This window comes from Gymnoscopelus braueri (assembly GCF_963280865.1).
Source record: "Gymnoscopelus braueri genome assembly, chromosome: 4".
In the NCBI taxonomy this organism is placed as follows: domain Eukaryota; kingdom Metazoa; phylum Chordata; class Actinopteri; order Myctophiformes; family Myctophidae; genus Gymnoscopelus; species Gymnoscopelus braueri.
In genome coordinates, this window is record NC_137605.1 from 11805424 (window position 1) to 11830275 (window position 24852).

At 42.4% G+C, this 24852-nt stretch overlaps 1 protein-coding gene across 1 annotated transcript in view; it reads left to right on the top strand.

Annotated features, from left to right (window-relative positions):
- Positions 1–24852, top strand: part of LOC308083427 (dynein axonemal heavy chain 11) — a gene marked incomplete at both ends in the record, with an annotated part of 121990 nt that overhangs the window by 56125 nt on the left and 41013 nt on the right. The window contains 11 exons of the mRNA XM_080425742.1: positions 820–943; positions 1889–2031; positions 6190–6351; positions 10687–10920; positions 12095–12241; positions 14058–14171; positions 16075–16218; positions 17492–17674; positions 18912–19013; positions 19278–19412; positions 24372–24545. Coding sequence (XP_080281868.1) covers positions 820–943; positions 1889–2031; positions 6190–6351; positions 10687–10920; positions 12095–12241; positions 14058–14171; positions 16075–16218; positions 17492–17674; positions 18912–19013; positions 19278–19412; positions 24372–24545 — 1662 coding nt within the window. The remainder of the gene's footprint in view (positions 1–819; positions 944–1888; positions 2032–6189; positions 6352–10686; positions 10921–12094; positions 12242–14057; positions 14172–16074; positions 16219–17491; positions 17675–18911; positions 19014–19277; positions 19413–24371; positions 24546–24852) is intronic.

Below are 24852 nucleotides of genomic sequence, written 5' to 3' on the forward strand. Positions count from 1 at the left end.
ATCCATCCAGGAAGCATTTAGACACATGATCACATCCACACAGAACAAAGCCACGTTGTTTATTTTCAGATACAAGGTTGATTTATCACTGCAAATAAAATCATCCAACTGTATGAATTGAATGAGGCATCAGCAAATTAATAGTTTGATGTGAAATATTTGCAGAAGCACTTTCGTATGGTTTATGTGTCACTCTCCTGATGTGCCTGTGTAACCTTTAGCCTTACAATTAGGATAAGATTCAGGTTAACATTAGGCATTGATTGATTGGATACGTCATTAGTCAGAAATGTAAACCGCACAGAGTACAGAAAGACATTTAGGTTAAAAGGATAACACAAAAAAGTCCTGGGGACTTGTTTCCATTGTGGTCCTATTAATTCCATTTACAGGTTAGGTTTAGGGGTTAAGGTTAGGATTAGGCATTTAGAGGTTAGGTTTAGGAGTTAAGGTTAGGATTAGGCATTTAGAGGTTAGGTTTAGGAGTTAAGGTTAGGATTAGGCATTTAGAGGTTAGGTTTAGGGGTTAGGAGTTATGCCTGATTTATACCTAGTTGCCCACCGGTGTTGCACACCAAAAATAGCAGATTATGCGTGAGCTTTTACGTCGGCCAGTTTCGGCTTTATAGGCCGACGGTGAAAAATGAAGCAAAGATATTGTAAAACTGGCATTCGTAATTCCATTCATAAAACCGGCGTCCTAAACATTGATGTCCTCACAAATATTGTAATACGGACGTGTGTGTGTGTGTGTGTGTGTGTGTGTGTGTGTGTGTGTGTGTGTGTGTGCGTGTGCGTGCACGCGTGTGCATGGTACAGGGGGATCTGGCAGGCTTGTACCTGAAGGCCGGTGTGAAGAACCAGCGTGTGGCGCTGCTCCTGACCGACGCCCACATACCGGACGAGCGCTTCCTGGTGCCCATCAACGACCTGCTCACCTCAGGTCAGAGCACAAACAAAACACCATTATTTAGGAGGACATTTGGTGCTTCATTAGACGTGATGGAGGAGGAGAGGGAGGTGAAACGCCACCACACAGGACTCTCCAGCTGGACCAGAGCCCGGTGCATCACAGTGTTGTATATGTTGTGGGGTTGAGCTAACCAGCATGACTTAACCCATTAAGACCTGAGGCGATTCTTAAAAAAATCTACATCTAACATTTTTTTTCAAAAATAGCAGATCTACAAGCTCGTAGCGCGGCACTCGGTGCCGCGCTACGAGCTTGTATATCTGCTATTTTTGAATAGCCAAAGAAATCTAAAGTGACACAGATGCGTTCCAGGTCTTAATGGGTTAATAATTATACACTGTCACACAGAAATGAGAATTTCATTTTAACTTTGGACATTGGAGTGATTATTATCTGTGTCATTTTAGCTATAACCATTATTTTATACTTTGGCTATTCAAAAATAGCAGATATACAAGCTCATAGCGTGGCACAGAGTGCCGCACTATGAGCTTTATCTGCTATTTTTAGAAAGATCTCTGTGCAAATCTTTGAATACATGTTTTTTTAAACAACATTTTTAACTCAGATCTTTGCTTCTGGAGGTCTCGGGAACAAAATATTTTTACAAATGTTTGCTATAAAAAAATATATATTCAAAGATTTGCACACATTTTAAAAAATGTTCAAAAATAGCAGATCTACAAGCTCATGGGGCCGCGCTATGCCACATGAACCCTATGTTCGGCAAAGAGATTTGAGGGAAAAAGGAGTGGACCAAATATAGTGCAAGGTAGATGTTTTTGTGTCTATTGATCTGCTGAATGGAATCATTTTGGCTGTACTGTATGTTCATAGATTTCTTTGACAATAAAATGGATTGTGATTCTGAATCTCTGTGACATTATTAACTGAATCCTCTCCCTCCATATCCAGGTGAAATCCCGGAGCTTTTCAGCGAGGAGGAGATGGAAGCGGTGGTGTCCGGTGTGAGGGTGGAGGTGAAGGCCCTGGGCCTGCTGGACACCAGGGAGAACTGCTGGAGGTTCTTCATGGACCGGGTCCGACTGCAGCTCAAGGTCTCCGTTGGTTTTATTTGAGTCCATATTTCACCATCCTGCTCCCTCCATGTGTGAGAGTTTCACAGTGTGTTGATGGTTATCTGATGCTATACTGTAGATACAGCTATATCTACCTAAATGAAGGGAAGAGAGTTGCACACTGGGCGGCCATAATAGCTGAATGAGTAGAGTGGCTGCCCTCATATCTGTGACCCCCCCCCCCCCCACCCCCCTTAACACATTCCATGCCAGAGTTTAATCTCATAATGTACTCACCAGTGCCAGCGTTTTATTGTTGTTTTTTTGTTTTTTTCATGTCGCCACAGACCTCGCTAAATAAGTTAAAAGTGCGCGTTCATTTGGTTCTAAACACACAGCGGATCTGTGAGAAACGGCCAGCGAAAACAGTTTCCAAATGCGAGCCGCCATCTTGAAGATACAGCCGATCAACGGTAAACAGTGATCAGCGAGGAGAAAAACAACAACCGAGAAAATCGAGTTTTAAACAGGATCCCAGACAGGAAGCGGATACGATCGAAAAAACCGGAACCCGAATAATTCCGTTTCCGACCGGAAACCGGAAACGGAAATGGATCAAAAAAAATCGGAAAGTGCACCTGGGGCAAAATCAATGGGAATCGGCGGTTCGCGTAGATCTACGCGACTGGCACGCTGCGGCTTTAAATAGGTTCGCGTAGATCTACGCGACTGGCATTCAATGTGTTAATTGTTCTTAAAAAATAGCAGATCTTCAAGCAGTGAGCTTGTAGATATGCTTTTTTCACGCATATAGGTTAAAAGTGCTTATGTGAAAGAAAAAGTTGCTTCTTTTGGGCACAACCTGGCAACACTGGGCCTAGGATGCAGTGTCAAGGGAAAGGCGAGCGTCACAACTTCAACAATTAAGCTTATACCACATGCCCATATTAGGGCAAGGGTCCTTATGAAATGAGATATGTTGAGAATCCCGGGCCCTAAAAAAGCATTCAAAACAAGAGACGCAACAACTGATGTGTAACATTATTGAACAAAACATCTTTGGCAAGCCGGGCATAAGGGGATCCAGACAGACTGGCATGGGGAGGCATGGGGAGAGGCGGGGGGAGGGGGGGGGGGGAGCAAAAGGAAGGAAATTCTTGTCTCAGTGCACACGTACTGTCACTGTACGCCGTCCAGCACATCGCTGAGCCGCCAGGGCCGCCTGGGAGCGCCACCGTCTGCTACAGCCAACTGGGACTGGCTCTGTCTGAGAGACTGCCAACCGCATGAGAGAGAGAGAGAGACACGACCTGGCAGACTCCTGTGCCTGCTCTCTCTCTCTCTCTCTCTCTCTCACCCTCTCTCTCTCTGTGTCTCTCTCTCACTGGAGGACGGGTCTCCCCATTGGACGCATGCATCATGCCATGACACTTGTGTCTCTTTGCTGTGTTTTGGGGGTTTTGCTTGTGTGCACTTGGCTGCACATCCTCTCACGTTTGTGGGCACATCATTCTGTCTGTTTGTGTTTGCCCATGTGCACGGTATTTGTTTCGTGTGTGTGTCTGTAAGTGTACAACAACGCCATGTGCACATGGCGCGCACGCGAGCATGCGTGTGTGCGTGCCGTGTGTATGTGCATGCTGCCAGCCGCCTGGCATTGCTATCCCAGAAGCCTGTGCTGTGTGTGTTGGTGTGTGTGTGTGTGTGTGTGTGTGTTGGTGTGTGTGTGTGTGTGTGTGTGTGTGTGTGTGTGTGTGTGGGGGGGCGGGGGGTCTCCATGCCTCATTGATTCATTTCAGTAATACTCATTTATTTGGACAACATGTATTAATGAACAATACATGCTCTGTAAATACATGGGATTCAGCAAGAGATGCAGATTTTCATCCTCTGTCCCCAACACAACAAACTAATGACATAGAAAACCGACCATACAGTTGTACATCATTACGATCAACACCGTAAACCAAGCCAAGGACCTCCAAATTGATATGTATTTGGTCGCGGACCCCCATCTGAAAAGGTTTTGTGCTAGGGACCCCCGAGAAGAGAAGATTTGGCTTAAAAAGATTCAAGCTTTTAAAAAAAAACTTAAACTAAAATAGCAGATGTACAAAGCTTGTATCTGCTATTTTTTATTCGCCAATATATAAAATATGGTTAAGGTGGTTAAAATTATTGCTGGGGACCCCCTGGAACCCAGCCAATGCCATAAACAATTACAGAGATAATTACAAAACACGGTTACAAGCACACAAACAAAATATCTTTTAATACATAGGTTTCCGCGCGACGTCATCACAGAGCAGAATGCGCAATCTGCGCATGCCCGGGGTAGAACGAACCCGGAAGTGCCCTTCACTCTGTTGTTGTGTTCGGGAGTTAGATAGGCATAATGCTGCTATTATAGGCATAATAGGCATAATGCTGCTATTGTATACAAATAAAAGACAAACATATCCAACTTCCGACAAATACTTTTTATTGAGTAAACAAGATATTACAAACTGCATAATTTAATCTACTTTCATTAAACCTGGTGAAGACCATTTCTTTTATGAATGTAGATTTGACCAGAGCTGCTGCGGGTAATAGCGCCCTCTATAGGCTCACCCCTCCACTGCGCGCGCATATCCTCTCATGTTTACAAACAGGAAACCCATCTATAGTCGAGAGCATGCAGTCTTATTATACATGGTTGCATGATTGGCGCTCTAGTAACCTTTTTTTTTTTTACACTAAGTTTACACTAGTTTGTCAACTAAATCTATGACGAAAAATGTTCGTCGACTACCTTTTTTCACTGACGAAAACGAAATATAAACTAAATAAAAACTAAGCTACGATGACTAAAACTAAGACTAAATATATCGACAATTTCGTCAACAAATAAAAACTAGACTAAAATGTTAGGGAGAGACGAGTGGAGAAGAGATCCAGTAGAACTAAAAGACAAGTCATTTTATGTTTGGTTGCGCTCGGGTGTTGCGCTTTGAAAATAGCCGATCTACAAGCTCACAACGCGTCGCAGCGCAACGCGTTGTGAGCTTGTAGTTCTGCTATTTTCAGCATGCAACCAAGTGTAAAATCAGCCATTACGATGCCATCAAGGCACCGTCAAAATACATTTTAGTCAACTAAATCAACTGTAGATTTAGTCGACTAAAATCTTATGATATTTAGTCGACTTAAACTATAACTAAAACATTTCAGATGACTAAAATATGACAAAAACTAAATGGAATTGTATTCAAAAGACTATGACTAAAACTAAATCAAAATTCGCTGTCAAAATCAACACTGCAGGGAACTCAGTGCAGTTGTTGGGCCGCATCAGCTCCACGTTCACATCCACTCATCCAATCACACTCATTTCATTCTCAGACCGCTCTTATTTAAGCTGGAAGTTTTGCTCTTCTCATCCCTGCTTGCATTTGCTGCTGCTGTCAGCTGCTGCTAAAATTGCTTGTTTATATACGGGGGATTCAGAGTTCCTATGGTTGGGAGATGCACTTTATCAAAAGCAGATCCAATTTATTGCCAAACCGTAATAATATATTGCTCATTTTATATTCAATAAAAATATCTTATTCTTCATGAATTGTCTGTATCCATTCGTGAGTTGTCCTGATAGGACTGATAGATTCTCTCTTGGCTCTTTTTGACTATGAAGGATTAACCTTGAACCTTCCATAAAATGAAACTTACCAGAATCCGTGAGGTTCTGTGAGGGTTCGTTTGCTTACATTTTGATTATAACCAGAACCTGAACTTGGATCATTAAAAAAAAAACGCATTGTGAGCTTGTAGATCTGCTACTTTTGCTATTTTAGAGACATCTCCTAAGTATAATTTCCAGAACTCAGGGTTAGATCAAACTTTTTTTGTGGCTATTTTTTGCATCGCGATACATTTTTTATTAAATCGATTCAAATCGTCACCAGTTTTAATCGATTTACGATAAATCGTTACATGCCTAGTCATTTGGATTCTATAGAAGTCGGCATGTCTTCTATGGAAGCATGTCATGCACCAAATATAGGCGATCTACAAGCTTGACACAGCGTACGTACGCTGTGTCACAAATTGCATACCGGTGTTAGGACTTGGCCTAATACAATTTTTGGAGATTACATTTTTGCTCTAATCCAAGCCTCTCTCTCTGTGTCTCTGTCTCTTGTCTGTGTCTGTGTGCAGGTGGTGTTGTGTTTGTCTCCTGTAGGGGGCGCTCTCAGCCTCAGGGCCCGGCGCTTCCCGGCCCTGGTCCACTGCACCGCCATCGACTGGTTCCACCCCTGGAGCCCTGAGGCCCTTCAGTCTGTCAGCCACACCTTCATCCAGGACATACCAGGCATAGAGGTGAGACATACTGTACCTGTCTGTCTGTCAGCCACACCTTCATCCAGGAGATACCAGGCCTAGAGGTGAGACATACCTGTCTGTCTGTCAGCCACACCTTCATACAGGAGATACCAGGCCTAGAGGTGAGACATACCTGTCTGTCTGTCAGCCACACCTTCATCCAGGAGATACCAGGCATAGAGGTGAGACACACGCTACCTGTCTTTATCTGCCTGGATCCATTCTGGATTGGCGATGGATGGACAAACAGACAGACAGACAGTGGATGTCGTCTCGTGCATCTTCCCAACCAATCATAAGATGCAACATTGTATGAAGGCCTTTCATTTATCCAGAGGAACGCAATATCGTAGGCATTTGTTTCGTCGCTTTGTCGGTCGACACTTAACCCATTAATACCTGGAACGCATCTGTGTCACTTTAGATTTCTTTGGCTATTCAAAAATAGCAGATATACAAGCTCATAGCGCGGCACCGAGTGCCGCGCTATGAGCTTGTAGATCTGCTATTTTTGAAAAATCGTGAAAAAATATTTTTTTGATTTTTTTTTCAAAAATCTGTTAGGATTTAGAAAACGTTTTTAAGAATCGCCTCAGGTCTTAATGGGTTAATTGGCCTTGACAGAAAGACAGACAGACAGACAGACAGACAGAAGGCAGACAGACAGTATAATGTTCAGTGCATGAGGCTAAGTGTGACTTGATGTTTTATGATCCAGGTGTACCAACCATGTAATATTAGCTGCTTGGGGACTCATGTACAGACAGATATTTGGCTCCATGTAACCCTGTGTGTTCTTCCATAATGATCCTTGTCCAGAGGAAGACTCAGTTAGACTGTTTTAATGAACATCTACTAATTGGAGCGGTGCAGCTGTGTGTTGTCCTGTGCACAGATCTCTCATCGTTAGCTCTTAGTGTGTGTGTGTGTGCGTGTAGTGTATGTATGTGTGTGTGTGTGTGTGTGTGTGTGTGGTGCTGACAGATCACTGATCACATGGCCGGGGACGCTGCGGCGCTGCGGGCGTATCATTGTTTTCCCTCGCCGCGGCGGAACGATCACAACGCACCATCATTTATGTTAATGAGCGGCTGAGTGATTAATAAGCTGCATAACGACCCTCTCCGGAGGCACAGCTGTCGCTGCCCGGAGAAAAAAAAGTGCCGTCACGTAACACCGTGCCAATGTGTGCAAGCTAGGGGTGTGTGTGTGTGTGTGGTGTATATGTAATAATGTGACGATATACTGTATGTATGTATGCATTTTATTGCTGTATTAATAGTCATAAAAGTAGTGCTGTACTTTCAGCAGTAGACAGACAGACAGACAGACAGACAGACAGACAGACACAGACAGACAGACAGACAGACCTTACCTCCTTCCTTACTTCCTTACTTCCTTACTTCCTTCCTTACTTACTTACTTAAGTCTTTACTTCCTTGATTTACTGATCCTGCTGGGAAAATCCAGCATCCATGGCAGCAACGCAGTTCTGAAACACAGGACAGATGCAGAAAAAGAGACACAGTTAGGAGTAAAAAAATTATAATACATAATAAAAGGGTAAGCAGGTGGTAATGCATGCAGGATTTTATGAAAAGGGTACCAGAAACCATGCAGGTATATACTACCTACAGGCCCTCAGGACTTAGACTACCTGAGAATCAGTATGGTGAAAGAGCTATTAACACATTAAGTGCCAGTTTTATTGAAACAGGTTACATCTAGTGCTGGCATTCTTTACCGTTTACGCTGATATGTTTAGCGCTGTAGCGGCCACGACGATGACGCAGATGTAAACAATGGATGTGTGTGCGATGGTCGATGGTCCCGTCTAACGCCTGGAACAATAACATCTCAAAAACGGTCCGGACACCATGTGTTAACAGGTGTAGATATAAAAGTAGTAATAGTGGTGATAGACATTGTAGTATGGTTTCAGTAGTAGTAATAGGGTAACCGGAACGCACACCCCAAAACACACTTGACCCCATTTTTTCCCCGCGGACCACTCGCCCCCAGCAATTCTTGTATTCGTTTTACTGAGGTTGAGGTTAGGAATAAGGTTAAGTTTAGGCATAGTTTTACTGAGGTTAAGTTTAGGAATAAGGTTAGGTTTAGGCATAGTTTTACTGAGGTTGAGGTTAGGAATAAGGTTAAGTTTAGGGATAGTTTTACTGAGGTTGAGGTTAGGAATAAGGTTAAGTTTAGGCATAGTTTTACTGAGGTTAAGTTTAGGAATAAGGTTAGGTTTAGGCATAGTTTTACTGAGGTTGAGGTTAGGAATAAGGTTAAGTTTAGGGATAGTTTTACTGAGGTTGAGGTTAGGAATAAGGTTAAGTTTAGGCATAGTTTTACTGAGGTTAAGTTTAGGAATAAGGTTAGGTTTAGGCATAGTTTTACTGAGGTTGAGGTTAGGAATAAGGTTAAGTTTAGGGATAGTTTTACTGAGGTTGAGGTTAGGAATAAGGTTAAGTTTAGGCATAGTTTTACTGAGGTTACGTTTAGGAATAAGGTTAGGTTTAGGCATAGTTTTACTGAGGTTACGTTTAGGAAAAAGGTTAGGTTACGGTTAGTTTTACTGAGGTTACGTTTAGGAATAAGGTTAGGTTTAGGCATAGTTTTACTGAGGTTAGGGTTAGAAATAAGGTTTGGTTTAGGCATAGTTTTACTGAAGTTGAGGTTAGGAATAAGGTTAGGTTTAGGCATATTTTACTGAGGTTAAGGTTAGGAATAAGGTTAGGTTTAGACATAGTTTTACTGAGGGTACGTTTAGGAATACCTGGTGGCGACCGTTCCGAGGTCTCCGGATATGACCAGAGGCGAGTGTGTTTTGGGGGCGAGCGTTCTTGTATTCAGTAGTAGTACTGTAGTTTCAGTAACAGGCAGAGAAGTTTTGTAGACTGGTGGTAGAATATATGGACTGTACTTTCAACTGTTGTCAATGCATCACACAGTACATTGCTGGGGGGGAAATGTATATCCTTCATAACAAGTTAAAACATATGATCACAGTTTGCGAGGAAGTCTACCTCCAAAGCCATCGATATGGTCCAAACAATCTCTGATTGTTTATCTTGTTAAAGAGGCAGGGAAACGAGGAGATGAAACGGTCATTTGTTTTAAGTTGGAAACGCCACAACCCACAAATAGCTGATACACGTATAGGTAGCAGATCAATGGGAACTTTTGCTCTGCGTCTCAACTGTACACAACACGCTTTGTCAAAAAGCATTATGTCAGGTCTTAATTAATAATGATTTTTCCCGCTGAATCCTTGATCATTAACAATGGCTTTTTTTGTGAGTTATGATCAGGTTTGATCCTTGCATTCGGCTGCTCATTTGTTTCTGCGTTAATTGATTCCTAACAGCATGATTTATGGAGGCTCTGTGTCATTGAGCAACCCGTTATGATGAATCTGGTAACAGCATGTGGCTCCATACACTGCGGAGAAGAAAAGTTGGAGGACATGAGGGATAATATAAACAGTATGCATGCTTTACAAGCTGCATGTCAGGGGGTCCTAAACGCATTATTTTCACAGTGGTTTCAAAGCCTAATCATTCCTGCCAGCTGCACCTAAATTTCAGATTGAGTAAGTCGGCGCTAGCCAAGTGTGGCGGCGAAACTTGTAGATGAATCCAGAATTTATGAAGATAATATTTCAGGCACACATCGGCTTGGGGGGGACGTTAACCCATTCAAACCGGGAAAGCCTCTTGTGTAACCACTTTATCCATGTGTTATACTTTGGCTATTCAAAAATATATATACAAGAGCTTGTAGATCTGCTATTTTTGAAAAAACTGGACATTTTTTACAAATCTTTGAATATATATATATTTTTTAACTCAAATCTTTGCTTCTGGGGGGTGCCTGGAACAGTATATTTTGAGATGGGGGTCCGCGGCCAAATACATATTTTGGGGGTCCTTGACATGAAAAGGTTTGAGAACCACTGATTATAGCAACATACGTTTTTTCAAAAAACTGATTTAGAAGACACTTTGTAGAATCCCCCAGAAGCAAAGATTTGAGTTAAAAACGTATACAAATTCAAAGATTTGCAAACATTTTCACGATTTTTCCCAAAAAATGTGCAGATCTACAAGCTCATAGCGCGGCACTCGCTAGCCGTGCTATGAGCTTGTAGATCAGCTATTTTTGAATAGCCCCAAAGTATAAGATAACGGTTAAAGCGGTTAACATCTAAAAAATGCACCGACGCTTTCCCCGGTATTAATGGGTTAAACTCTACTCAATCCTGAAGCGTGCTGCTCACCTCCCCCGACCCCCCCCCACCTTTCCCCCCCGCTTTATTTTTTACAGCCCACTGTCCAGGAATCCATCAGTCTTTTCATGGCCCACGTTCACACCAGTGTCAACCGGGCGAGTGAAAAATACCGGCGCAATGAGAAGCGGCACAATTACACCACCCCCAAGAGCTTTCTGCAGCAGATCAGGCAGTACGGGACGCTGCTGGGGAAGAGGCGCGCCGCGCTCCACGACAACGTGGCCCGGCTGGAGAGAGGCCTGGAGAGGCTCCGCACCACCGCCCGCCAGGTACCATATTACCGTCTGATAGGGCTGCAAATAACCATTCTATTATCAGCCATTATTCTATATTGTTGCTCCGAGTGCCACGCAATGAGCTTGTAAATCTGCTATTTTTTACTCGATTAACTGAACAATCGAGGAGCATTTTTTTTATAATAATTTGTTCTATTTTGTTTTTATATATCCACTAATCCATTTGAAAAGATTGTAATTGATTTGTTATAATTGATTAAATTGATATGTCTGATTAACCACTTTGATCTCTTAACTAAGTAATGGCTAATTAATTAATCTAATTAAACCTGGTACCTTTGGGATTTATCTATAGGCCACCTAACACCCTAGTTATTGTTTTATTTTTAGAGTAGCCAATTGTTTTCCCCCCCTTTTTCTCCCCAATTTAGTCGTTATGCCAATTAATTACTCCACACACACACATTGCTGTGTTGTCACTGCTGTTGTATCCTACTGACTCACCTGCCAGTGAGGAGCCCCCACCAGGAGGACTACTCCTCCCGCCCAACACTCCCTGCTGACAGGTGCTGCCCCAGCCCATAGGAGCATGTGTAATGACCAATATCAACCTCCCCGCCCGGCTTCCCTCCCCCGAACACGGGCCAATTGTGTTCGCACGCAGACGCCCGACAAAGCCGGATAATGTACCACAGTGGATTCGAACCCACAACCTCCGTGGTGGTGGGCAGTGACTTTACCACTGCACCACCTCAGCGCCTTACCACACTCTAGTTCTTATTGACATTTTAGTGGGGTTTTTTTTTTTTATCACTCTTGAGATCACATTGTAAAGTGTAACTGTTTACTCGGCAATGGTTTGGGTTGTTGAGTCATCACAACATGATCTGCTATTTAACCCATTAAAACCTGAGGCGATTCTTTAAAAAATCTAAATCTCAACAGTTTTTTGGAAAAAATCTGGAAAATATTTTTTCAATATCTTTCAAAAATAGCAGATCTACAAGCTCGTAGCGCGGCACTCGGTGCCGCGCTATGAGCTTGTATATCTGCTATTTTTGAATAGCCCAAAGAAATCTTAAAATGAGACGCAGATGCGTCCCCGGTCTTAATGGGTTAAACATTAGATAATAGTAATAGTAATCCATTTAGTGATGGCTTATTAACCATTCGTTATACAGACTTACCACCATTTGAACTCTTCCAGGTAGAAGATCTAAAAGCCAAACTGGCGTCTCAGGAAGCAGAGTTGACGGTTAAAAACCAGAAGACCGAAGCGCTCATCACCAAGGTGGGCCTGCAGACGGAGAAGGTCAGCCGCAAGAGGGAGGCGGCCGACGCGGAGGCACAGAAGGTGAGATCTACTATTATGATTCTGGACTGAAGTGCGGCCATAGCTGAGTGGTTAGTGAGCCCGCCTGATGGGGAGCCAGAGCTCCTGGTTGTCCAAGGTTTGATTCCAGGGCCAGGCCAGCAATGTGTCGATGTGTGTCCCTGAGCAAGACTCTTAACCCTTAATTGCTCCCGGGGCACCGTAGAATGGCTGCTCACTGCTCCTAGAAGTTATAGGATGGTTAAATGACATCACTGCTCCTAGAAGTTATAGGATGGTTAAATGACATCACTGCTCCTTGAAGTTATAGGATTGGTAAATGACATCACTGCTCCGAGTAGTTATAGGATGGATAAATGACATCACTGCTCCTAGAAGTTATAGGATGGGTAAATGACATCACTGCTCCTTGAAGTTATAGGATGGGTAAATGACATCACTGCTCCTTGAAGTTATAGGATTGGTAAATGACATCACTGCTCCGAGTAGTGATAGGATGGATAAATAAATGACATCACTGCTCCTGGTAGTTAAGGATGGGTAAATGACATCACTGCTGTTAGTAGTTATAGGATGGGTAAATGACATCACTTCTCCTAGTAGTTATAGGATGGGTAAATGACATCACTGCTCCTAGTAGTTGTAGGATGAGTAAATGACATCACTGCTCCTAGTAGTTATAGGATGGGTAAATGACATCACTTCTCCTAGTAGTTATAGGATGGGTAAATGACATCACTGCTCCTAGTAGTTATAGGATGGGTAAATGACATCACTTCTCCTAGTAGTTATAGGATGGATAAATGACATCATTGCTCCTAGTAGTTATAGGATGGATAAATGGCATCACTGCTCCTAGTACTTATAGGATGGGTAAATGACATCACTGCTCCTAGTAGTTATAGGATGGATAAATGACATCACTTCTCCTAGTAGTTATAGGATGGGTAAATGACATCACTGCTCCTAGTAGTTATAGGATGGGTAAATGACATCACTTCTCCTAGTAGTTATAGGATGGATAAATGACATCACTGCTCCTAGTAGTTATAGGATGGGTAAATGACATCACTGCTCCTATTAGTTATAGGATGGATAAATGACATCACTTCTCCTAGTAGTTATAGGATGGATAAATGACATCACTGCTCCTAGTAGTTATAGGATGGGTAAATGCAGAGCACACATTTCACGTATGTGCACATATACAGTGACAAACAACACCCCAAGGAGTTTGGACTAATATTATTATTTCATTATTATAATTCTCAGTCGCAACGACTGATTTCAGTAATCTGTAGGGGTGTGCCGATATATCGTCCCGCGATATATCGCGATACGTTTTCGTGACGATATTGTATCGTTTTGAGAAAAAAATATATAGTTAAAAAAATATATATATATATATTTTTTTTAACAATAATAATAATCAGGCATGCAAACAGCCCCGAGGTGAAAAGGGTGACAACATGTTGTTTTTTTTCGGGTCAGGTGTCACTATTGCCCTATTTGGATTCAAAACGGCTATTGTAGCTGAAAAGCTACAAGTTCGCATATCTGAATAATGCAAAAACAGAATTATTTGTTTGCATTAGCTTTTTTCTCCCCCATATATTTTTCATAATAAAAAAAAAGTGCGTATCGAAATCGTATCGAAGTTGTGAGCCAAATATCGTATCGTATCGTTTGGTGAAATTAGTGTATCGGCACACCCCTAGTAATCTGGGTTCCATAGAAGTCAAGCATGTCTTCTATGGAAGCGTGGCATGTCATTTAGTCCTATGATATCATGGATGATACAGATGTAAATCCTTTATGTCATGTGTTTTGGGTTCAGGTTGCTGCCATCCAGGCAGAGGTCACAGTGAAACAGAGGGACTGTGAGACTGACCTGGCCAAGGCAGAGCCAGCCCTGGAGGCAGCCAACACAGCACTGAACACCCTCAACAAGGTCTGTCTGTCTGTCTGTCTGTCTGTCTGTCTGTCTGTCTGTCTGTCTGTCTGTCTGTCTGTCTGTCTGTCTGTCTGCCTGGGCCATTCAATGCCAGTGCAGTGTTGCCATATTCTGTGAGAGAAACAAGCAACCAGGTCTAGGAAAACCAGCCCAAAAGAAGCGACTATGGGCCACATGAGCACTTTAACATATACATCAGCTATTTGAAAATAGCAGATCTACAAGCTCACAATGCGCCGCGATGCGACGCGTTGTGAGCTTGTAGATCGGCTATTTTCAAATAAAATATTGCGGGGAAATTGTAGATCTGGCAACCCTGCGCCATGCAGTGCACATTTTGATAGTAGTTTTTAGTCATAGTCTTTTGAATACAATTCCATGTAGTCAATCTAGTCATATCATAGAAATGTTGTTACAAGTGCCAAATCACAAGTTTTTCTCAAGAGACCAACATTTACCCCCCCCAGAGCATTCATATTTGACGACATTGTCCAGGAAAATAAATACATACGGGAAGAAACCTCTAGCAGAACCAGGCTCTATAGGGTGGGCCACCATCTGGCTCCACTGTGTTGAGGGAGAGAGCAAGAGGGGGGGGGGAGGAGAGAGAGAGAGAAAGAGAGGGAGAGAGAGGGGTAGAGAGAGAGAGAGGGGGGAGAGAGAGAGAGAGAGAGAGAGAGAGAGAGAGAGAGAGAGAGAGAGAGAGAGAGAGATGATGGACAGCAATAACGATAATAACTACAATAGTAACAACTATGTGTTTAAATGTGACTGTAGACCTTATCATTTTACACTGACCTCAAGGGGAGGTTCATGGACACAAAGACATGCAGTATGTCGTTGCTGTCGGGTGGAAACCTGTTATTTCCACATTTTAACTTTTTGTGTTTTTCCCTAATTGCACTGCTCGATCATACTGCTCGATCATAACACTGCTCGATCATACTACTACAACGTCACACAAAAGTGTCAAAATCAGCGCAAAAATTGCGTTTCGAGCTTGTAGATCTGCTACTCTTGCTATTTTTTTTATTTGAATCTTTGAAAAGTACAGTGGTGGAAAAAGTACTCAAATGTTTTACTTAACACATTGGGTGCCAAAACCGTATATATACGGTTTTGCGCATACTAACGTTGAGTGCCAAAACCGTATATATACGGGTTTTTTTTAATTCTTTTTTTTTTTTTCCTTCACAGCAACAGGAAATATCACTCCTACAAGATTTAGACTCCAATCCACCTCCTGGTTAACTTATGACTTCAAAAACCTGTATCTCGGCTCCTGTGCACTTTTTTTTTTTACAATGTTAATTTAACTATTTTCAACAGGCTGCAACTGTGGAATGGATTTCCGAATGTTTTAAATTTTTTCCCCCCGATTGTACGAGACCTGTATGTGTGTAATGAGGGGATCACCGTGAGGACGGTGATCACTGAAAATATTTTGTGACTACTTGAAAAAGGTTCAAAATCTTTAAAAAGTCCTGGCACTCAAAGTATAATATTTTAATAAACCTCTGGCACCCAATGTGTTAAGTAAAAGTATCAATACTGCAATGTAGAAGTACTCTTGTTACAAGTAAAAGAGTGTAACAGAGTACTAGTAACTAAAGTGTTCAAATAATTGTAGTGGAGTAAAAGTACACTATTTGCCTCTGAGATGTAGTGGAGTAGAAGTAAAAGTACTGACAATTAGAAAAACTCCAGTAAAGTAAAAGTACCTCAAAATTGTACTTAAGTACAGTACTTGAGTAAATGTACTTAGTTACTTTACACCACTGGAAAAGTAACAGTTCTAGACATATGAGAGGTTTCCCACCCCGACAGAGACAATATCGTTGGTCATGATTTTGTCATCGTTTTTTGTTCCGATCCCCTCCTCCCATCCTTTCTTCTCCAGGTGAACCTGACGGAGCTGAAGACCTTCCCCAACCCTCCGGTGGCGGTCATCAACGTGGCGGCGGCGGTGATGGTGCTGCTGGCTCCGCGTGGCCGCGTGCCCAAAGAGAGGAGCTGGAAGGCGGCACGAGCCTTCATGGGCAAGGTTAACCCCGTCAACCCTGTCATTCACACACACCAGCCTGATTAACGCCCATCTAATCTGTGTGCCAGCCTTGACCCCGTGACCCTGACCCTCCCGCCTATAGCTAGCTCTCCCTCTCTGTGAATAAGCTCGCTTATGATTGGAGCAAATCAAGTTTTACTGTTTGACCTTTTAGCAGCTTAAAGGGATAGTTCACCCCCAAAATGACTTTTTTTAAATCGATTTGAGACTTGAATTTGTGGGTATTTTTTACTTTTTTTTTTTAAGAGCGGGCAGGATTAACACATTCCATGCCAGAGTTTAATCTCATAATGTACTCACCAGTGCCAGCGTTTTATTGTTGTTTTTTTGTTTTTTTCATGTCGCCACAGACCTCGCTAAATAAGTTAAAAGTGCGCGTTCATTTGGTTCTAAACACACAGCGGATCTGTGAGAAACGGCCAGCGAAAATAGTTTCCAAATCCGTGCCGCCATCTTGAAGATACAGCCGATCAACGGTAAACAGTGATCAGCGAGGAGAAAAACAACAACCGAGAAAATCGAGTTTTAAACAGGATCCCAGACAGGAAGCGGATACGATCGAAAAAACCGGAACCCGAATAATTCTGTTTCCGACCGGAAACCGGAAACGGAAATGGATAAAAAAAATCGGAAAGTGCACCTGGGGCGATTACAATGGGAATCGGCGGTTCGCGTAGATCTACGCGACTGGCACGCTGCGGCTTTAAATAGGTTCGCGTAGATCTACGCGATTGGCATTCAATGTGTTAATGGACTGTGACATCAACGTCCACGGGCCAATCGCAGCACTTTTCTGAGCCTAATTATTCAGATTATTTGTCAATTTGACAGTAATTGCAGTCAGGAAAAAAAACATAGTTTAATATCATTCATTTGACTCTTTCTATTGCATTGTAGTATTTGGGTAGCCTGGCATGGCCAGACTAATATATCACTGTGTAGATATTAGTCTGGAATCTCTGTGTGGATCCTCCATTTACAAGGGGCAAAAAAAAAAATGCCTTTGGTGATAAACCCACCCCATATTTGCATACTGGGCACTGATTGGTGCCTCACAACTTCGGAGGGAGAGAAATCCAATCTCTATTGAGAGGAGCCAGACCTAATCTGCCGAGGGCAGATTAGGTATTTTGCAAAGGGCAGGTTTGTCTGGAACCAGGCTAGTATTTGGGGACATTTCCTCAGAACATGTCCAGTTTGCTCCCAGCCTCAGTGCAGTATCAGTGCATGATGTGTGTCCTGTCCTGTCCAGGTGGATGACTTCCTGCAGGCCCTGGTGTCCTACGACAAGGAGCACATCCCAGACAGCTGTCTGAGCGTGGTGAAGCAGCACTACCTGAGGAACCCAGAGTTCCACCCGGACCTGGTCAGGACCAAGTCCACCGCCGCCGCGGGCCTGTGTGCCTGGACCATCAACATCGTCCGCTACTACGAGGTTTGTTTCCTCCCACAATGTTCAAATGTTTCCGTCATACAGTCTGGAGCGACGGAAGCTCTGAAAGTGATCAGAGGATCTTTATTGTTACATCTTGGTACATAAGAGTACAACTTATTTTGGTTTATAACAATACTCCTGAACTACTCCTTTATTATAAAATATATTTTTGGAATGGAAATGACAGATGACAGCTTCCGTTCTCGGATTTCGGGAGGTGTAGTTCCAGACTCTATACGGCATTCAGAGATTGTAGAATAGCATAGCCGTAGTAAGCCATTCCCAGTTGGGGGGGACATATTTGTACCGGCCCACGAAGTCTTTTTTGCGATTCTGGGCGGATATTTCCGAGTTTTGGGTGGTTATTTGCGGTTATTTCTTTTTATAACTCTTAATAAATGTGATTGTGCCGCTCTGTGCAGCCCTCCCTTCCAGGCAGCGGCTGCGGGGTCCTAGTGCCGGCCTCATTTGAGGCTTTTTTTCCTCCTCTTTTTCCCCGTGGCCTCGCGGCCCAAATACCGGTTCGCGGCCCACACGAGGCCACTCCGCGGCCCACGGGGGACGAGTCCCCCCCGTCCCCCCCCTTTCCTACGGCCCTGCTACTGCTAGGTCTTGAGTCAGACAACACAGTGTTGTATAGTGCCTTGCAAAAAAACCTGAAGGGGGCGTCAACAAGTGTCATAAACAGCTTGACTTAACATTGACTCCCACCAATATGTCTGCAGCTACTATGCCACGCCCCCCCGTGGTGACGACACGTTGCCAAGCACTATTAGGCCTGTGGCAATCACCACAATCACCCTATCACCTGATCACAATCATAACACAATCACCTGATCACAATCATAACACAATCACCTGATCACAATCATAACACAATCACCTGATCACAATCATAACACAATAGCCCGATCACAATTGTTTGAGATAATTATAATTATTTTTGCATAATCGTAGGAATTATTTTGTCACTTTTTTTCCGTAAATGAACGCCCTACTTGATCATACTACAGTGTCACAAAAATCAGCAAAAGTAGCAAATCTACAAGTGCGTTTCCAGCTTGTAGATCTGCTACTTTTGCATCTTTTGAATCCTGGAAAGTAACAGTTTTGAACAGTTCGGTTTCGGTTTCCACCCGACAGACAATATTTTAAAATAACATCATCACATTATAATTTTTTTTAAATAATGCCTGTGATTTCAAATGTGACGCTAATTGTTCCTTTTCATAAACAGGTGTATTGTGAGGTGGCTCCCAAGAGACTAGCTTTATCTCAAGCTAACACAGAGCTGGAAACGGCCACAGCCAAGCTGCTGGCTGTTCAGAAGAAGTTGGAGGTCATTATTTCATGCTACTTCACTCTTCCTGGTCAAACCCTTTAACACTCCTTTTCAGTGAAAAAAGAAATGACATATTTGTTGAAATAAAAACAATATAAACTCTGTATGCTTCTGTGTTTCAGTAGAAGTAGTAGTAGAAGTGTTTGTTTTAGGGCTCTCTCCTTTTAGATTCATTGATTAATTTTGGTTGGTCTTAAGCCCTTGTTTGTTTGTTTGTTTGTATGTACGTATTGTTTACTTTCCGTATATATGTCTGTACAGGATCTGGACGTGAACCTACAGAACCTCACATCTCAGTTCCAGAGAGCCACCACAGAGAAGGTCATGTGTCAGGAGGAGGTGTCCCGCACCAACCAGACCATCTCACTGGCCAACCGGCTGGTCCAGGGCCTGGAGGTACGAGGGAGGGTTGACCCCTGGCATAGAGTTAACTGACCCCTGGCATAGAGTTAACCCATTAACACATTCACTGCCATGACCCTGGCATAGGGTTAACTGACCTCTGGCATAGAGTTAACACATTCACTGCCATGACCCTGGCATAGGGTTAACTGACCCTGGCATAGGGTTAACTGACCCTGGCATAGGGTTAACTGACCCTGGCATAGGGTTAACTGACCCTGGCATAGGGTTAACTGTCAGAGGTGCTATAGTGTCTGAACTGCATCAGTAATCTGGACAACAAGTATACGTTAAATCCTAGTGAATGGCGGTGGTGCAAGGGGCTCGTTCTAACAGATCTTACTGTACAACGTGGCAGCATGTTGTTAGCCTGGGATCCAGCCTGCTTGCTACGTTCGGCGTTTTTTTCTCTCACTTCGCTTCACAGTCTGGGAAGCCTCCTATCTCCGTGCTGAAACGGGAGAAAACAGCCCGCAGCTTCTGATTGATCTGTGGGGGGGGGGGGGACCAATGTTATCCAATGTAAAACTCTAGTCACTTCCTGACTTGCCTACGTAATGGAAATACGAGTCAAATTGGACCCAGGCCAGACTGATTAGCGAAGTGAGAAAAAGACGAACGCGAATCAGGCTGGATTCCAGGCTAGCATGTTGTCACAGTCGGGTGGAAACGTTGTACGTCCAAAACTGTTACTTTTCAGGAGATGGAGAGAACCTGCGTTCAGAGCCGATGGCCTGTAAGGGTCTGGGGGACCGTTTTTCAAGAGCTAATGTGGAGCTCCCCACATCCACAGCTCTTGTTAATACTTTTAATTTGTTCAATATTTAATTAAAACCCACAGACACACACATTTTTTCGCACGGCGAAGTCGGCATACATAAAAAAGATAAGTGAAACTATGGAGATACAAGGTTTCTGCCCGACAGCAGCGAACTACTGTATGGAGATACGAGGTTTGTGCGCGACAGTGAGGATGTTTGGGTTGGGGGTTGGATTGGAGACATGGTAGAGAAGGCTGGACCACAGCAAACGCATGGCTGACCTGCATGGGCAACATGGCAGACTGAACAGCAAGGGAGGTGGCGAGAAGATGGCTACTGTATGCTAACACCATCAGTGGTGGAAAAAGTGCTAATTTTTGTACTTAAGTAAAAGTATCAATACCGCAATGTAGAAGTACTCTGTTACAAGTAAAAGTCCGGAATTAAACATTTACTTCAGTAAAAGTACAAAAGTATTGGTATGAAAATATATTTAAAGTACCAAAAATAAATGTACTCATAATGCAGAATGTCCCATTTCAAGTCGTATACAAATATTTTTAAAATAGCAGATCTACTGTACAATCTCACAACGCGTCGCGACGCGTTGTGAGCTTGTAGATCTGCTATTTTCAAATGGCCGAAATATATATATATCGAGCTTAAGTGGTTAATGTGTGTTTAGTAATAAAAATCTAAATCTAAAAAGTAACTAGTAACTAAAGTATTCAAATAATTGTTGTGGAGTAAAAGTACAATATTTGCCTCTGAGATGTAGTGGAGTAAGAGTAGATAAGTAAGAGTACTGAAAATTGTAAATACTCCAGTAAAGTAAAAAATACCTAAACATTGTACTGTACTTGAGTAAATGTACTTAATTACTTTACACCAGTGAACACCATGTCGCTATTTCCCCTTCATGTCTATGAGGCAGCAGTCATGGGACAAGTTTCGAGCTTGTAGATCTGCTACTTTTGCAAATTTTTTATTTGAATCCTGAAAAGTAACAGTTTTGGACATATGAGGTTTACACCCGACAGAGACACTGTGTGTGTGTGTGTGTGTGTGTGTGTGTGTGTGCGCGCGTGTGCGTGTGTGTGTTTTCACAAGGATGCGTGCTTATTAGCACTCATACTTTGTCATTATTTAGTCTTAAATGTACTAGCTCATAAAACGCGGCTCATTTTCACAACATTAAGCGAACTTAAATGGGGCCATTTATTACTTTAGTCCAAACATCAGCCACCGTTTCCATCTTGTCTTCCCACTCAGGCATGCTATGATAAGTGTTCCTCTGAAGCACAGAGCTGATACCCTGTAGGTTTGCTAATGCGAGAAAAAAAATTGCGGCATTGCCTTTCTCTCTCTCTCTCTCTCTCTCTCTCTCTCTCTCTCTCTCTCTCTCTCTTTCGGTGGCCATTTTATCCATTTCGACGTTCTTGTTTCCAGAAAATAAATGCGGCTCTCATTGGAACAGCTTGGCTTTTAAAGGATATCAAGATAAATGTTTTGTCTTTATGGCATTGACCTGGAAGCGATAGTGTTTGGACTAATAAATCAGGCCGTCTATATTTAATCATTAGCTTACCTCAAAGGCCTCAACAGCTGTTGGAAATTAACAACGTCTCACAACCCCCAGACTGAGTGATATTACAGGCAATCCATAATGCATTAGAGTAAAATTATAGTGATTTTTAACTGTCTGGGAATTTATTATGCGACATATTCTGGACCCACGGCCCCTTGTAAGGAAACGGCACGCGTGATTTATCGTAGCAAGGGGAGGGGCTGTCACAGTCACAGTATTGAAGGCTTTGAATGGATGCTGAGTTGATGCTCGCCGAGTGGATCGGCGGCCAAACTTTCAGAGGGACTTCAGTGGGAATTACGCTCGTGTTGTTTCACCTGCTTCTATCATGATAAACCACCGGGGTCAGTCAGGAGTATTTACTCAAGTACTGTACTTAAGTCAAATGTTGAGGTATTTTTGGGCGGTGAAACCGCCCCATAAGTGAGGTTTGGAAATGTGTACAATTATCTTGGGCAGTGAAACCGCCCCTATAAGTGAGGTTTGGAAATTTGTACAATTATCCTGCGCTGTGATTGGCCAATCACAATCTATTCAGGACTGTGATTGGCCAGTGTCACATGGCACATGTGCATAGCCCTATATAAGAAACCATAACTTTAAAAAAACCAAACATTTTTTTTTTTTAAGTTATGGTTTCGTCCATCATAAAGAGTGTTTCAATAAATGTATTTATCTTTTGTACATGATTGGTTGACTCCATTCAGTATTGTGATTAGCTAGCAAGACACCGCCCACTTCACACAGGGTGTGATTTTTACTTTACTGGAGTATTTCCAATTGTCTGTAGTTTTATTTCTAATCCACTAAATCTCAGAGGCAAATATACAATTATTTGAAAACTTTAGTTACTATAGTTGCTTTGTACATTTTGATTATTATTAGAAAACATACATTAACCACTTCAGCCCTATATACATTTTGGCCATTAAATAGCAGATCTACAAGCTCACAATGCATAGCATCGCAACTTATTGTGAGCTTGTAGATCTGCTATTTTCTAAAGATTTGTATACATTTGAAAACTTGTGAAATGGGACATTCTGCACAATGAGCACTTTCTACTTTTGGTACTTGAAGTACATTTTGATACCAATACTTTTGTACTTTTACTCAAGTCAATTTTGAAGTTTAACAGAGTATTTTTACATGACAGTATTGATACTAGTAAAACATTTGAGTATTTTTACCACCACTGCATTTCATGTAGGCTAGATCACTGCTTCTCAAAGAGGGGTGTGGATTGACCCCCAGGGGTCCTTGAGGGGCTTCCACTTACTTTATTTTTCAGCTATTCGAAAATATTGTTTTAACATTGTTGAAAAAAGTTGACAAATATTCTCTTATGGGGGTCCCTGGCATGTCCTTGACAAGTTTGAGATATTTAGAGTTACTTTCCTCTCTCTAATTCAGTGGTACTGGGGTCTTGGGACCCCCATGGGGGTCCTTTGGGGGGTGTTCCAGGGGGTCCCCAGCAAAAGCATCACAATCATTGTAACCACTTCATCCATTTATTTGTTGGCTATTAAAACAATAGCAGATCTATAAGCTCACAGTGTGTCACTTCGTGCCACGCTGCGAGCCAAGTAAATATCAATTTGGGGGGTCCTTGATGTGTAAAAAACACTTATCTATCTAACTATGCCCAGCCAGATGAGGCATATAAATGCATTTTATTAAAAGGATCCTTGGCTAATAAGCCATATATGCCTTTATAACTTATATATAACTGCCCTCTATAACAAACAAAATAAATTAAAAACACCTTAAATATTCTATTTATTTTAGAAATACAAATAGTTCCTCTTTTACTGAAGCGGGACAACACCCGCCGCAGGTCGATGATGTCATTTTGTCCCTGTGTGGTCCAGCCCTATGGAATGTATGGAATGCATGTGCTAATAAAACATATTTAAATATTGTTTTGATATTCATATTAACCTTAGGAAGTATTGAGTTGTTTTTTTATTAGGACATGCTAATAACATTCCTGGACCACACATGAACAAATGACATCATCAACTTGTGACGGGCGATGTCCCCCTTTAGTAAAAGATGAACCATTTCTACAAAATATTTAAGGTGTTTTTAATTTGACATTTTAGTTATAGAGGACAATTATAATGCATTAAGGCATATTTGGCAGGGATCCTTTTAACCCATTAACCTGAACCTGATTCTACAAATGTCTTCTAAATCCCAACAGTTTCCTGAAAAACGTATGTTTCTATATCAGTGGTGCTCAATCTTTTTCATGTCAAAGACCCCCAAAATTATATGTATTTGGCCGCCGACCCCCATCTCAAAAAAAGTTGTTCCAGGGACCCCCCAGAAGCAAAGATTTGAGTAAAAAATGTTCGCTTTAAAATAATATATATATTCAAAGATTTGCATACATTTTCATGATTTTTCAAAAATAGCAGATCTACAATCTCATAGCACGGCACTTGGTGCCGCGCTATGAGCTTGTAGATCTGCTATTTTTGAATTGCCAGAGTGTAAACTAATGCTTTTTAGCTCAAATCTAAAATGACACAGATGCGTTCCCGGTCTTAATGGGTGAAGACTGCAGGTTATGTTAATGTTGATGCCTTGTCCCTGCAGTCAGAGAAGGAGCGCTGGTCCCAGGCTCTGGTGGTCTACGAGCAGCAGCTGCAGACGCTGTGCGGGGACGTCCTGCTCACCTCCGCCTACGTCTCCTACGTGGGATACTTCACCAGGCAGTACCGCCTGGAGCTCCTACACAACGCCTGGATCCCCTTCCTCAAGTCTCAGAAGGTACTGTACAGTCCCAGGACGGATGCACTTAACATGCGTATCGTTGCTGTCGGTGCAGAAACCTCTGTATCTCCATATTCTAACTTTTTGTGTGTTTTTTTTGTGTAAATTAACGCCCTACTTGATCACACAAAATTATCAAAAGCAGCAGATCCGCATGCTCAAGACGTGGCGCGAAGCGATGCGTTTTGAGCTTGTAGATCTGCTACTTTTGAATCCTGAACAGTAACGGTTTTGGACGTGAGGTTTCCACCCGACATAGACGATTTGCTTTATTTATTTAATTGTTTGCAAAATGTCATATATC